This window comes from Sapajus apella, unplaced genomic scaffold, assembly GCF_009761245.1.
Source record: "Sapajus apella isolate SASKATOON/1434 unplaced genomic scaffold, GSC_monkey_1.0 scaffold89, whole genome shotgun sequence".
In the NCBI taxonomy this organism is placed as follows: Eukaryota; Metazoa; Chordata; class Mammalia; order Primates; family Cebidae; genus Sapajus; species Sapajus apella.
In genome coordinates, this window is record NW_022437029.1 from 6,401,128 (window position 1) to 6,415,031 (window position 13,904).

At 36.5% G+C, this 13,904-nt stretch overlaps 1 protein-coding gene across 6 annotated transcripts in view; it reads left to right on the forward strand.

Moving 5' to 3' along the window:
- TMEM182 (transmembrane protein 182) overlaps nt 1–13,675 on the forward strand; it is an 85,697-nt gene extending 72,022 nt beyond the window's left edge. For 4 of the 6 annotated variants that reach the window (XM_032255575.1, XM_032255574.1, XM_032255572.1 and 1 more), the window contains one exon: nt 11,011–13,675. In XM_032255575.1, coding sequence (XP_032111466.1) covers nt 11,011–11,231 — 221 coding nt within the window. In that variant the 3' untranslated portion in view covers nt 11,232–13,675. The remainder of the gene's footprint in view (nt 1–11,010) is intronic. The other 2 variants (XM_032255573.1, XM_032255571.1) reach the window with 1 other exon arrangement.
- Nucleotides 13,676–13,904: the final 229 nt, after the last annotated feature.

Genomic DNA, 13,904 nt, shown 5'->3' on the forward strand with positions numbered 1-13,904 from the left:
CAGCCCTTCCGTCCACACCCGCAGGCACAGGCAGCCCTTCCGTCCATGCCTGCAAGCACACGCGGCCCTGCCGTATGCAGTTGCTATCTCCACGTCCATCCAGTGAGAGATCTGGGCTATAAGCAGCTGCCCACTGTGGACAAGCCCAGGGGACTCCCTGGGAGAGGCTGGCGAAGGAGTGGCTACAGTGGCTTTTCTAAAGCTTCTCTGACTTTTCCTGGTATGTGACAAGTAGGCTTTCCGTAGAAAATAAAAAGCATAGCTTCCCAAGTTCAGAACTGAACAAACTCAGAGCTCCGGTGTGGGGGAGGTAGGTGGTGGGAAAAAAAGAAGTAGTTAATGCAAACTGTTACTGATATGCCAGTCAGATGCACCTCTTGTAGTAGAACTGGTGTCTTCAGTTTTGATGATCAAAAGACCCAGGTACACTAGATCTGCTTTCTAAGCAGGAGCATAGACTAGTCACCCTCATATTTCTAAAAGTATCTGCTTTGTAGACTCGCTTTGTGCCTGCCATTGTCACAGTTAGGATTTGTCTAAAAAAATCTGTCATCTAGATGCTGATCCTATTATAATGTGGGAATACCTTCCTTCAAATTTTCACGTGGATTTTCCTATGTTCTTCGTCTGACATTTTACTAATGCTAGCATTAGTCAGACTTGCTTAATATTATATAGAAAACAGATGTGAAGGTTTTTATTTACAAACATATTTTAAATGTAATTTCTTTCTCTGATTCTTCCTTGCAAATTTATTTTCCCCACATTGCTCTTCAGTAGAAATGTGTGTAACTGGCTACTAGAATCCATTTTAAATGGGGCACTAATAAGGGAGAAAATGAGGAAATCAAATCCCAAACCCTGCTCCTTGAATCTGGAACATCTTAGTCAGATGAAGACCGTGATTGGGAATGAGAATGTGAAGAGAGGAGACACAGAGCCATTTCTCTGGAGAGAGCCATTGCTTCCCTGCAAGTGTCCACTCGACCTGGCTTGTTGGGCGTGTCCTTATTGGAGATATTCTGGGTCACAGTCTAACTCCTGCCCGGATAAATTGCCAGCTCTGGAGTACCTTTGGGGGAGGTTTTCTGAACAACTTTAAACTGTAGTTGAATAAATGCTTCCCCATACTCCTATCATTCCGCTTTAAAAAATCTACTGTTCTTCTAAGAAGTAAAGTAACAGGCCTGGCAAATGAACGCTTTTACTTATATGACATATTATAATGAGGCATAATTAATCTTTATGCTGAAAGAGGGTTTTCAGATGTGCAAAGTGATGAGATTATTTCTAGGCTATCAATAGTGTCTCTGAACCAAGTGTGGTGGTAGACCCGCAGTTCCAGCTACTTGGGAGGCTGATGCAGGGGGATTGCTTGAGTCCAGGAGTTCGAGGCTGCAGTGAGCTATGACCAAACCACTGTACTCCAGTCTGAGATAGGGACACCCTGTCTCTAAAGAAAACAAAAACAAAAACAAAATCAAAACCCATACTGTCCCTGGTCTCGAATTAGGTTTTGTCACAGCAGAAAGGCAGACTGAGTTTCCATAAGCTTTATTCTTCTTTTTCAAAATATGTGTCTCATTACTAAGGGATTTAATGCCTTTGCAATATTTCCTTTCATTGTAAACCATCCTATCTCCCAAATAGTCACTTTGCTCAGCACTAACTAGTAGTGAGTGGCCAAAAAATATTGTTTTGGTTTTTTTACACTAAATTTTATATATTTTTTCTGAGCCTTTTGTTTTCTTTACGTTTTCATGTATGGAAAGAGAAGCCTAATGTGCTTGATCTAGGCTAAGAATCTGTCCTGGAAAGAATTTTTACTTCCTAGAAGCAAAGGGCCGGTGGGCAGAGGCAGGCTGTTGGCTTGACTGGACACTTGAAGAAATTGTCTGCAGTGCCAAGGAGCTTCAGCCTGGATTCACCTTCTGTTCTTGGCAAAATGTTTTGTCATGGGACTGTGGAGTGACTGGTGCCACCTGGTGGAGAGTTCCAGAAAGACACCGGGAGATGCATGGAAGGTCATCATTCTCTTACTCCTCTGAAATCTCAGGACTGGAAGCCATTGCAGCGCTTTTATTGTTTTGCCTCTTGGCCAGCCCTGAAATAGCCCAGTCACATGAGAATCTCTGATGCTTCAGAAGATTTCAGAGAGTAACATTTGCTAACCATTAGCAGGAGCTCATGCCAAAGCTTAATAATAATAATGATAATAACAAAATTAGCCAGTGCTTATTAGGTGTTTGCCATGTTCCAGGCACTGTCTGTGTTCAGTGCTTTTCCTCCGTTAAGTCCTCATGACCACTTTCTGAGGGAGGCACTTGAATCCTCTCTATTTCACCAAGGAAGAAACAGAGCAGTACAAAAGTTGCTCAAGGTTACTCAATGAAGTGGACGTCTTTATTACTCAATAAAGTGGACGTCTTTATTACTCAATAAAGTGAAAAGTGTGAACCTTTGAGGCAGGATTTGAACCAGGATAGCCAGAATCCAGGAGTGTGCCCTCAACCGCATCCTGCTTCCTGAAACTCAATTCTTGTGAATAAATACTGCCTTGGCATTAGATGAAATTCTGCTTTTCAGATTAAACCCCTAATTACTTGTAGAAATAGATAAACCCCTATGATCATTCTCTGTCAATAATTATTTCTCAGTAGAGTACAGCGCACTGGGTACATAGGATGTTTAATGATAAAAATTATTATGCCAATCTAAGAAAGTCATAAATGTTTGAGAAACCCAATCAGCATTATATATATTGTTGACTAAATCAAATGATGAGTCCAGAAAATGAAAGGGAAGAGGGAATTAATGTATTTGGAAAGTAGAATGATGAAGTGTGTGCAGAGTGTTTGGAAATCAGAAAGGTATAATCATGATACTGTAATGGCAGAAGGAATTAAGGCTGTCTCAGAAAATTAGAGAAAATAATGGAAAATAAGTCTGAGAAAATGAAGAATGGAGATAATGTGGACGATTATACATTAGTTGTTCTATAATCTGAAGCATAATTTTGTTAGTTTTTATTTTTATTAAAAGCATAATTTTATTGAGAAAACAATAGCATACTAATGTACAGAAGAGCAAACTAATTTTTACAAAAACAATTTTAAATTATCTTATGTAACTTCAGCTTTTCTCAGAAAACCTGTGTAAACATTTTAATGAATGCAATAATATTTATGAGATTACTTTGAAATTACATAATAGTATTATGACAAAAATTACTCTTTAGTAATGCAGAAGTGGCAAATTTCCCTTTTCCCAGTATGTAATATGGAGAAAGTTAAAAGTACATTGTGGACTCTGGAATGTATCTGTGATAGGCAGTTACCCAACACAAATCCTCATATTTCATCCTTTAGCAAGACATAGAGGGCTTCATGGAAGTTGAAAAAGCCCTCGAATATTGTAATTTCTAAGGTTCCTCATTGTTAAAGTTAACACATATGAAAACAAGTTTGCAAATATTGTAGCATTCTTAGTGTTTATATTTATTAATGCTCTATGCTTTTACAATTCATACGTAAATGAATGTCTAACATAATTTATAGATATCATACAAAGGCTAATTGGGAGTCTTTTATGAATGCAGAGTTGAAGTCAAATTGTCCTAATGGACCCTGACGGCATTCATAGCATGAGGGAGCATTGAGAGTCCATCCTAAGAGGTTAATCAGCTGCCTGCTTTCACACAGCCAGCTTCTTAAGAGTCTAGCTCTTACTCCTTGGTTGTAATTTTTGACCTCCTAAATTAAAGCCGATAGATGCTTCTTAAATATTGCAGGGGCAAGTCTCTTTCCAAAGGAATCCCAGAAGTAATGCTGCAAGGATGGGTTATGTTCTGTTGTGTAGATTGGGGACCAGTTCATAGGTGTTGCTTTTATAATTAAGCTTCATGACATTTATGTATATGTCATTTTTGTAAATTTCAAATAATACATAATAAAAGTTGTTTTTTTTTTTAAAGAATGGAAAAACGGAAAACAACCAGTCACAAAATGAACCCTGTGCTCTAGGCTCTTAGAAAGCTGAATGGTTCAGTGAACGCTGTGGAATTACCGTTAAAAGTTTTGCTGAAGAATTGATGTTTGAGGAAGACGGGGCAGTGTTCTATTAAGGGTAGTGTTCTATTAAGAACTGTGTTCTCAGTTGGATTCAGCAGGGCTTCTTGGGGGTGGAGGAAAAGGGAGGAAGCTTCGCCAGGTGCACTTCAGGTGCCTATCATAGAAAAAGACCCAGTGCCATTTTATCAGTTTGGTGTAAGATTGTGCTTCATGCAAAAATTTCATTACCATATTTTTCCTAAACCATTTGTCTAAGGAAATGTTATCCATCTCAAAGCTTCATGTATGAGTTAGAACATCAGAAAACAATATATTCACATTAGCTTAATTCACAATAGTCAGAACAACCCAAATGTTTATAAGTGAATAAACAGATAAATTGTGGTACACTCATACAATGGAATATTGCTCAGCAATAAAAAGGAGTGAACTGTGAACACATCTTAAGAACATGAATGCATTCTCAGGCATTATGTTGAGTAAATACATTCCCAAACAAAAGAACTGCATACTGTTATGATTCCACTTATAATGATGTTTTAAAGACAAAGTTAAGCTATGGTGATAGATGTTTTGGGTAGGAGAGTGAAGAGGCATAAAGAACCTTTCTGAGTGATGAGTACATTCTATTTTGTATTGGTTGTGGTTACATTGATGTTTACATTTGTCAAAAGCTATCAAAGCATACACTTGAAATCTGTACATTTTACTTTATGTAAAGTATATGTCAATTAAAAGAATGAGAAAGAGAAACAATGAAACTGGAATATTTTTACTGATTAGAAAAACCTTCAGACTATGGCAGTTTAATGTCTTCAACCACTAGATATAAGCTGATTTAAGAAATGTTTATATGAAGATGATTTGTGTATTTTTGCAAAAGCCCTTTGTGGGGATGTTGTCAGGCATGCTAATCACTGTCCCTATGCAGATCTGCAGGAGGCATTCCCTGTATCTCCCTTGATGAATCGCTATGTTTCTTCTTCAAAGATGGTAGTAAATACATAGCTTATCAACTTTCTTTTTCGTTCTTCCTTCTGGATATGTCTGCTCTAAATTCACTCTTTCATGAATGCTGCTATCCTTAGCACACTTTCCCCAGCCCCAGACTTTTTCCTTGAATCTATAGTTAGCAAAAGCATGCCCTGCTGCCTTCCAGACAGCTCCACCTAGAGAAGTAACCTAGTCCCCCACTGCTTCCTGGGAACATTTTCCCTGTTGCAGAATGTTGGGGAATGTCTTCAGCCTAACCTGTGAGACTCCTGCTCTCGGGGTTCAGCCTGAGTTATTCCACAGGCTCAACATTTCATCTTGGTAGACAGTGAGTGCTGCAAACCTCATTTCCATCCTCTGTTGAAAATAGCCACAGTGAGGTAGCTGATGCTATCATCCCTAGCATTTTATGCTGTTTACTTTTTAATTCTATGCAGATATCCTTGCTAAATATCGCCCTACCTTTTAGAGGTGTGCAGCCTTTACGTAGAAAAATGATGGTTTTGTTTACTGATTCTAGTTTACTTTTCACCTTAACTTCGTAGTGCATGTTTTGACTATGCTGTTCTATGGCCTTTCTTATGCCCATGGAAAACTGAAATGAGTTTCCACTGCATTTTTGTGGAAGCGTGACTAAAAAAGGCCTTGAATCATCTTGAATTTATGATTCTTCCCCAAACAACCTATAAATGCTCATGATTCAAGTTGTGAAAACCCATTTAAAGGCAGTTGAGTTACACCTAACAGTTAAAGATCAAGTTTATCATTTTCAAGTAACTCCAAAACACTCTTTTTAAAAAAAAATTACATGTAATAGTATATGTACTTCTAGAAAAGAATAAAGCAGTTTGATAATTTGCCTCTTTTAAAGGAAAAAAATGTTTTCACTTACATAAGTTCAAAGTCTCTTCCAATACAATACTTATGAATTTTGAAGGAGAAAATAGTAACTTCATACTACAGAAACCCATTAAATATTGCCTTATTCAAGTAATCAAAGTTAGCTTCATCAGTGACATGACAAATTGATGTCACGCATCACCTGATGGGATGCAGTGAGAATAGCATGAGAGAAAAATAAAGCAGTTCAATAGTTTGCCTATATGTTTATGAAGAAAACATTTTCACTTCTGGGGCTAAATTTTTTTCTTTCTATGGATGTGTTTTTAAATCTGGTTCTTATGGTATAGTGGAAAGACCTTTAGAGTATGCCTCCATTTCTCATTCTTGTGTTTGTGAAACAGTGAGGATATACAATTTTATGTCTCAGTTTTTGACTTGGTCTTGGGGAATCTGTTTTGTTTCCACACTGTGGTTTTTTCCATATTGTTATCATTAGGAATTGCATTCTCTATGGCCATTTGTCATTAAATTTTATGTGCCCTTTGTTTCAGAAAGAGAAAATATGCTTTCCAAATTGAATTTATGGCATTCAAAGGGCAAAGTTTTTAATTTTGTAACGGAATCCATGAAAAATTATAAGTTTCAATCATTGTTTCACATAGTGCTAATGACAAGAGATTCAACGTGTTCTTGGTGTGACTCAATTGTCCTTCTGCAGTTTCATTATGATCGCAAATCTCTGTGAGCTTTGGGGCCATGTTTTGATTCTGCCTCCAGTGAAATATTTTTTTTACATTTTCTGGACTTCAAAATATAGGTATTATAAAATTTAATTGGGAATAAATTTGTGCTTTCCAAATGTATGACCAAATTTCAGTGTAATTTTATTTTAAAACAATTTACTAAATTCCTAATATTGCAGAATTTTCTATTCTTTTTTTTTTTTTTTTTTTTTTTGAGACGGAGTTTCACGCATGTTACCCAGGCTGGAGTGCAATGGCGCGATCTCGGCTCACCGCAACCTCCGCCTCCTGGGTTCAGGCAATTCTCCTGCCTCAGCTTCCTGAGTAGCTGGGATTACAGGCACGCACCACCATGCCCAGCTAATTTTTTTTGTATTTTTAATAGAGACGGGGTTTCACCATGTTGACCAGGATGGTCTCGATCTCTTGACCTCGTGATCCACCCGCCTCGGCCTCCCAAAGTGCTGGGATTACAGGCTTGAGCCACCGCGCCCGGCCCAGAATTTTCTATTCTTGCTAAAGTCACTATGGCAAGTAGGTTTGTGACTCATTGTTATTCAAGCCAGTTATTGTTTATGCTTTTAAGAGTCCTAAGATATCAAAATATAGAAGCTGTTAGTCATTTTACCTAGAGATTCCATTCAAGTTTTTCTAACTATTCCATTAATGTCTTCTATAGCAAAATAACCAAATTCTGAATCACACTTGGTATTTAGTTGTTGTTTGAATCTCCATTAAACCAGAGTAAGTCCACTTTTATCCTTCATAACCTTGACACTTTTGGAAAGTACAGGCCTGTGATTTAGTAGAAAGATCTTGAATTTGAGCTTGATTTTTCTTTTTCATGGTTGAATTCAGGCTCTGTATTTTCAGCTCTAAGATTATAGCATTGATGCTGTGTTATTCTCACTGTATCCCATTATGTGATGTGTGACATCAATTTGTCATGTCTCTGGTGATGTTAACTTTGATTACATGAATAAGGCAATATTTGCTGGGTTTCTGTAGTATGAAGTTGGTATTTTCTCCTTCAAAATTAATAAGTATTTTATTGGAGGAGACTTTGGACTTACATAAATATACTCTGTTTCATTCAATTTCATCCACTAGTTTTGGCATTCATTTTTGTTTCCTCTCTGAATTAATTATTTTTAAATGATTGTCAAATGATGATTTCTAATATTGTCATCCTTCTACACTTATAAGTTAGTTACCTATTGTAAAGAAAAGCTTCTCTTCTCCCTGTTTATTTCTTTGCTCAGTTATTTATATCAATGTGGTTTCCTATTTTATTCAATGAGCAACAATGTACCACTATCATTACACATTTGATCAGATTGTCTCAGTTTGAGCTAAGGGAAGCCCCATCAAGCTAGCTTTCAAAACACCCCTCTCATTCTTTGAGCACATCTTTACTTTCTGGCATAACAAGATTTTCAAGGTTTATCTTATATTTTATGCCCCAGCCTGGATTCAATAATTTATTTGAGAAGCTCGTTTCATGGTGTTTAGGAGCCAAAATCTGGACACTTGGTATGCTCCATGTGACTGGGTTATTGGTGCTGCCAGATGCTCTCAAGGTACAGAGCCACGAAATATATCTAGGTATATACACACATGTGTATTTTGAAACATTCACACACACTGTGCATGTCTTATATATTACTTCTATATTTATTTCTGTATTATCTCTCTAAGAAAATACAAAAAGTCACACTGATATATCCAATTCTAATCAAATTCTAATCACTGTAGAGCTTATGCTAGCTTTCCTCCTTTGCAAATTTGTAACTCTATCTCCTGACAGTGAGATACATGACTCCCATTGGTCTTAACCCATTCATTTATTTGATCAGTTTACCTGAATACAGTATCCTTCTTCTGTTTCCTCTCTTGACCACATGTCTCATGGAGGCCACCATATTAAATTCTTGCTTCCATATCCACTAAACCATTGGCCTTTGGTGTAAATTACTTCTCATTGTCTGTCTGTGTGTGTCTCTCTCTGTGTGTCTATACACACACACACACACACACACACACACACACACACACACATACACACTGGCTTACCTCATGGATGAGATGTAATCATAAACTGATCTGATACAAATTAAATGGACAGTATCTTCAATTAGTGAACAAGTTAAAGATTATAGTGATAAAATGACTATTCTTTATTCTTTCAGGATGGAATTCCTCTTCAAATAATGCCAATATTTAAATATACATTAATTCTTTCTTATTAAAAATCATCTACCTGATTACCTGCAATATGTTTTCCTAATACTCAAAAATCAGTGATGAATTTTTCAACTTTTGAAAACATATATTTAAGGCTACTGCTTTTTCACAAAGGCAATTACCTTTTTCCATTAAAATATCTGAAAACACAAGAGATTCACATGATGCAACGAAGATAAAAACCATATCAACAAATAATACAAAGTTTTGCAAGGTGTTTGCATAAGGCAAATGATATTATGCAAATGCCCAAGCCAAACCTTTACATCAACAGAGAACATTGTCTATATATTTGCTGGAAAATGTATTGAAATGCACAGAGTTGCCAGACAACACATGGAATTGCCATATTGTTGTCAAAATCTGAGGTACGGCGTTGTAAGGAGTTTGCTCGCAGGCTATGGCTTTACTATTTCTCTGTGATTAGTTGTTTCTCAGTGGCTACATTGCTCTACTGTGTGAGCCAATATTTGCATTTACATTACAGACCACAGTGTGAAGGATGCTTCTTATTAGTGAAGCATTTATTTGATTCTTCATTGCTCTGTAGCTTGTATCACGATTACAAGGAAGTTTAAGCTCTGATACTAACACACCACAATGTATTTATGAGCCCTTTTTCTTTTGTGTTTACTTTTCAAGATTCTTTATGAAATTGATGGCCCAGGAGAGAGAGGGAATCTTAAATGCTGTAGGACCACAATTAACGTGAGATGTAATTGATGACTGGGCTCTTAAAAGCTACTCTCTGCCAACATGCCTCAGTCTCTGCTTCTAGTCTCAGACTTGCATTTACCTTTCAGACATTCCAGCAATTAGACTATGGAGATTTTATACCTAACAGTTCAGCTCATTAATTCAACAAGTGTAATAGATCCTTGGCATGTTTGGATTGAAATTTTGGACAAATAGCAAGTGCTCTCAAGTAGATTTTGCTTTAGGACAAATTTGAATCCATCAGGCTATGTGTGTGGTTTGTATGTGGAGCCTGTTGCTTTCTGGTGAGTCTGCTCAGCAGACCCTAGAGCCTGCTGCTCAGTGCAGTGGCATTGTTTCCTTCTGGTAGTTACGGTAACAGTTACATGGGAAAGGACATGCTTAGTGGTATTCTCAAGTTTCAGGGTTCACAGAGCTGTTGTGTCACTTATTAAGATCAAGGGTCCAACACTGTAATACTTTATCTAATTCCAACAGTGTTTGAAACTGGGTACAGTTACATTATAATTGTTGCTAAATTGGAATGTAGCCTTCTAGTTAGTGGTTAGGCATTTGTTCTTTCTTTGCCTTCCATCCCTCCCTCCCTCCCTCCTTTCCTTCCTTCCTTCCCTTCTTCTCTTTCTTTTTTCTTTTGTTTAATATGGCTGTTGATCTCTAATCCATGATTTTATATTCTACAGAATCTTTTATCATCAATCCTCCTTCCTCATTTATTCAAGACAATGTTTTCTTTATGCTGTAATAAATCTTTAGGGTATATATCTATTTAGATTCTGAAGAATCACATATATTCTTTTGTGTTTGTTCAGTGTTTTCATCTCTGTTCTTGTCTGGTGCTTACTTTGGTTTCTATTTTTATAACCATATTTAATTGCAGCATTAGTTAGCTGCCTTATAATAGTGTAACAAGAGTCAGAAAGACCTGGGTTGAAAATCAGCTCTGAAAGCCACTGGCTGTGCCTGTGTATATCTAAAACCAGGTGATAAGAGTACCTATTTCAACAACTTATTCTATGTATTGAAAGACATAATATAGCATAGTGCTCATCCTAAACCAAGTGTACAATAAATAAAATTTAGAATATAAATTCTACAAGTGCTGAGATTTTCACTAATGTTCACAAGCACTTATTACAGTTCCTGGCACACAGGAAGCACTCAATAAATACCTGTCAGTGGTTGCTGTTCTTCGGCTACTCTAGCCCTCTCCTCAATGCTTTGAAGATGAAAGATAAAAGAAATATCTATAAAGTACATAATAAAAGGTCTGACATAGAGTATTTGATTTTGCTAGAAATATATTTGCAGGAGCTTGTCATCCAGTCAATGATTGCTTTAGATAGTGTTCTTGAGAAAACATCTTCAGAAAGGCTAACAGTCTTTTGTTTCATCCTTCCCAGGCATCCTGTTTTCATTGGTGGTGATTCTGTATGTCATCTGGGTCCAGGCAGTGGCTGACATGGAAAGCTACCGAAACATGAAAATGAAGGACTGCCTGGATTTCACCCCTTCCGTTCTGTATGGCTGGTCGTTTTTCCTGGCCCCAGCTGGGATATTTTTTTCTTTGCTGGCTGGATTACTATTTCTAGTTGTTGGACGGCATATTCAGATACATCACTAAATCAACTGTTGTCACAAGTATTTTCTAGAGAGATTTTAAGACAGAGAATACTTTCTTTTCCATTTTGTTTCAGTGATCCCAGCATAAAATTAGTTGATATCACTTTTTAGTTGCTATTCAAATTCATCATTTTACTAATGACTTTCTTCAATAAGAAGGTCCTAGAATCTCTCCAGACACCAACAAGTCTTCGTCTTGCCTGAGTGCTGTCAAGGACCTAGTTCTTTAGGGAACAGGTAAACAGATCTCCCTTTCATTGAACATGTTAAGCGTTCATGCAGTCGCAAAGGCCTGATAGTAGCTTAATACCATGACATAGGGCAAATCTAGATAGATTTGGCTTAAAGCCTCCTTGGCATTCACTTCTGCTAATTTAAAAGAAGTCCTTGGAGAATAATTAAGAATGAGCAAGGTTGTCAGATCATTTTTTTTCATTTCTCCTCCACACACATAATATCAGCATACACATTCACTGGCTCTTGTGAGCAAGTGAATTTAAAAATAGACAGCAGTTGTTCTGATTAGTGGGAGCTATGCACTCACCAATTAAAATAGGCCACAACAACAACAAGACAGAGAGCATATGCTTACCTTGTTTCTCACCAACACTGGTTTGCCTACCTAGTTTTATTCACTTAATTGTGCATGCTTACATAAACTTTAAACTATATTTAAAAGTAGCAAATCTGCATATCAAATTATATATAATGTAGATTGAATTTTTATGAACATAAAGTGAGTTAATTGTATAATTTAATATTGTTTAAAATATGTAAAAACCAAGCACTTCAGCTTGGCCCATAATTCTATTTGATATTTTAAAATTCCCATTTAAAAATTATATTGCTAACATGTTCAGCATGTGAAAATTTATTGGTAAAATGTGATTTTAATATTCTTTAGCTACAGACTCTCAACATACTTCCATGTGAGGATTATAATAGCCTTGCTTCATTAAAGACCATAAAATATTAACTTTCTCCAAGATGTTATGGGTTCCAGTTCTTCTGATCATTTGATTCCTTTAATGATTGTCCCTCAATTTCTTCATCTTTACAATAGGTGTATTAACATTTACAGATTGACTATTTCCTTTAACCTACTAGAAGAAGATTTTTGTGGGGAAAGATAATTCTGTATTATTCAGTAGCATAGACATTTTGCATACCAAAGATGTTCATTTGGCACTAACGTTGATTGAAATCAAATCCGCCTGAGATGCCTAGCTCTTATTTGCATTCTGGAAGCCTCCATCCCAGGGGAGCTCAGCAGGGTGTGCAAGCTTTGTTGGAGGTGCAGTGTTTCATTCTTCAGCTGTTGTGAGGACAGAGAGTCATGACCCACAGGCAAAGGAGTTACCACCTAGAAGATGCTCTGGGATAGAGGAACTGCTGCTTGTCGTCAGTTCCTTCCATGCCGCAGGAGAGATGATCCCAGTCTTCTCTGTACATCTTGTGCTTTACCACTGAGACTTGTTCCAATGGGAAGGAGCTTTGGAAAAATTTCAGAGGTCTGAATCATAAGGGCATTTTCATGACAGGACTTGCCAATAATAATAATAATAATAATAGTAATAATAAAGCTCCAGGGGTCTAACTGGTTTCTCAAGTCATTTCAATGATATTATAAATGTTTTTGTGGTACTTTCCTTTGTCTTTCACTGTTTCATTTTTATATTGCTTCATTTACTTCTTTGCTTTTGGCTTGGTTATTAGAAAAATAATTGTGAGGTCTGTTATGCATATTGACTGTGATATTGAGTTATGGCATGCCATTAAGTTTTCCAGACGATGCTGGATGTATCTGATTAGTTCATGTCATCTGTAAATACAATTCTTTTTTGTAGAACTTTGGAATGGAGCCTTTTTCTGGTGTACTGTATGCCATTTAAGTTTCACATACAAGCTGCTTTCAGCAAAGCCTTGAATATTTATAAATTTCAGATGGTTATCCTCACTTTATAGTGTACTTATGTGGCTACCATATATTTTTCATATGACAATTGGCTGAAAAGCTGATATGTATGACACTTTTACACAGATTCACACTTTGGAAATATTTGATGGTTGTAATGCAGCAATCAAATAAATTTCAAGCACATTTCTTGATCAATTTACCGGCAGTCCTCCAAAGGAATGAAGGTGAGTTGTGATTGCTATGTCAACAAGTGAAATATACTTAAAAATAGCAGCGGTACATTATTGTAGCAACCTTATATCTGATTTGGGATATTGTGTTGCCAAATTTCCATGTTATGTTTATTTCTTTATTGGTTGTATTTATTAATTTTTAGAAGCCTTTAAACTGTGTTAGAATCTTTTTGAAAAGTGTTGATTTTGCATCATAAAATTTCAATTTAACAAATAAGATATCTTTTCAGTTATACTTTGAGAAAGAGTGAATAAAAAGGGCAGTGAGTTAGCTTTTGGACTTGGTTAAAGCTATCATTTCTCCATATTGTGTTTGTTCAGCTGGTTTAATTGACTTAGGTGTATGATTGTACATACATTGGAACTGGCTGGAGAGACTATACAGAGAAGTTTAATAATCGTGTGCAGTTTGGGGGTTGATGGTAGGGCCTTCTATAAAAGGTACTATGAAGTGTGTTGTTAGTGGTCATTTGGTCATTTTTTATTACTAATCTATAAAATATATTTATTAAATTTGAAGATT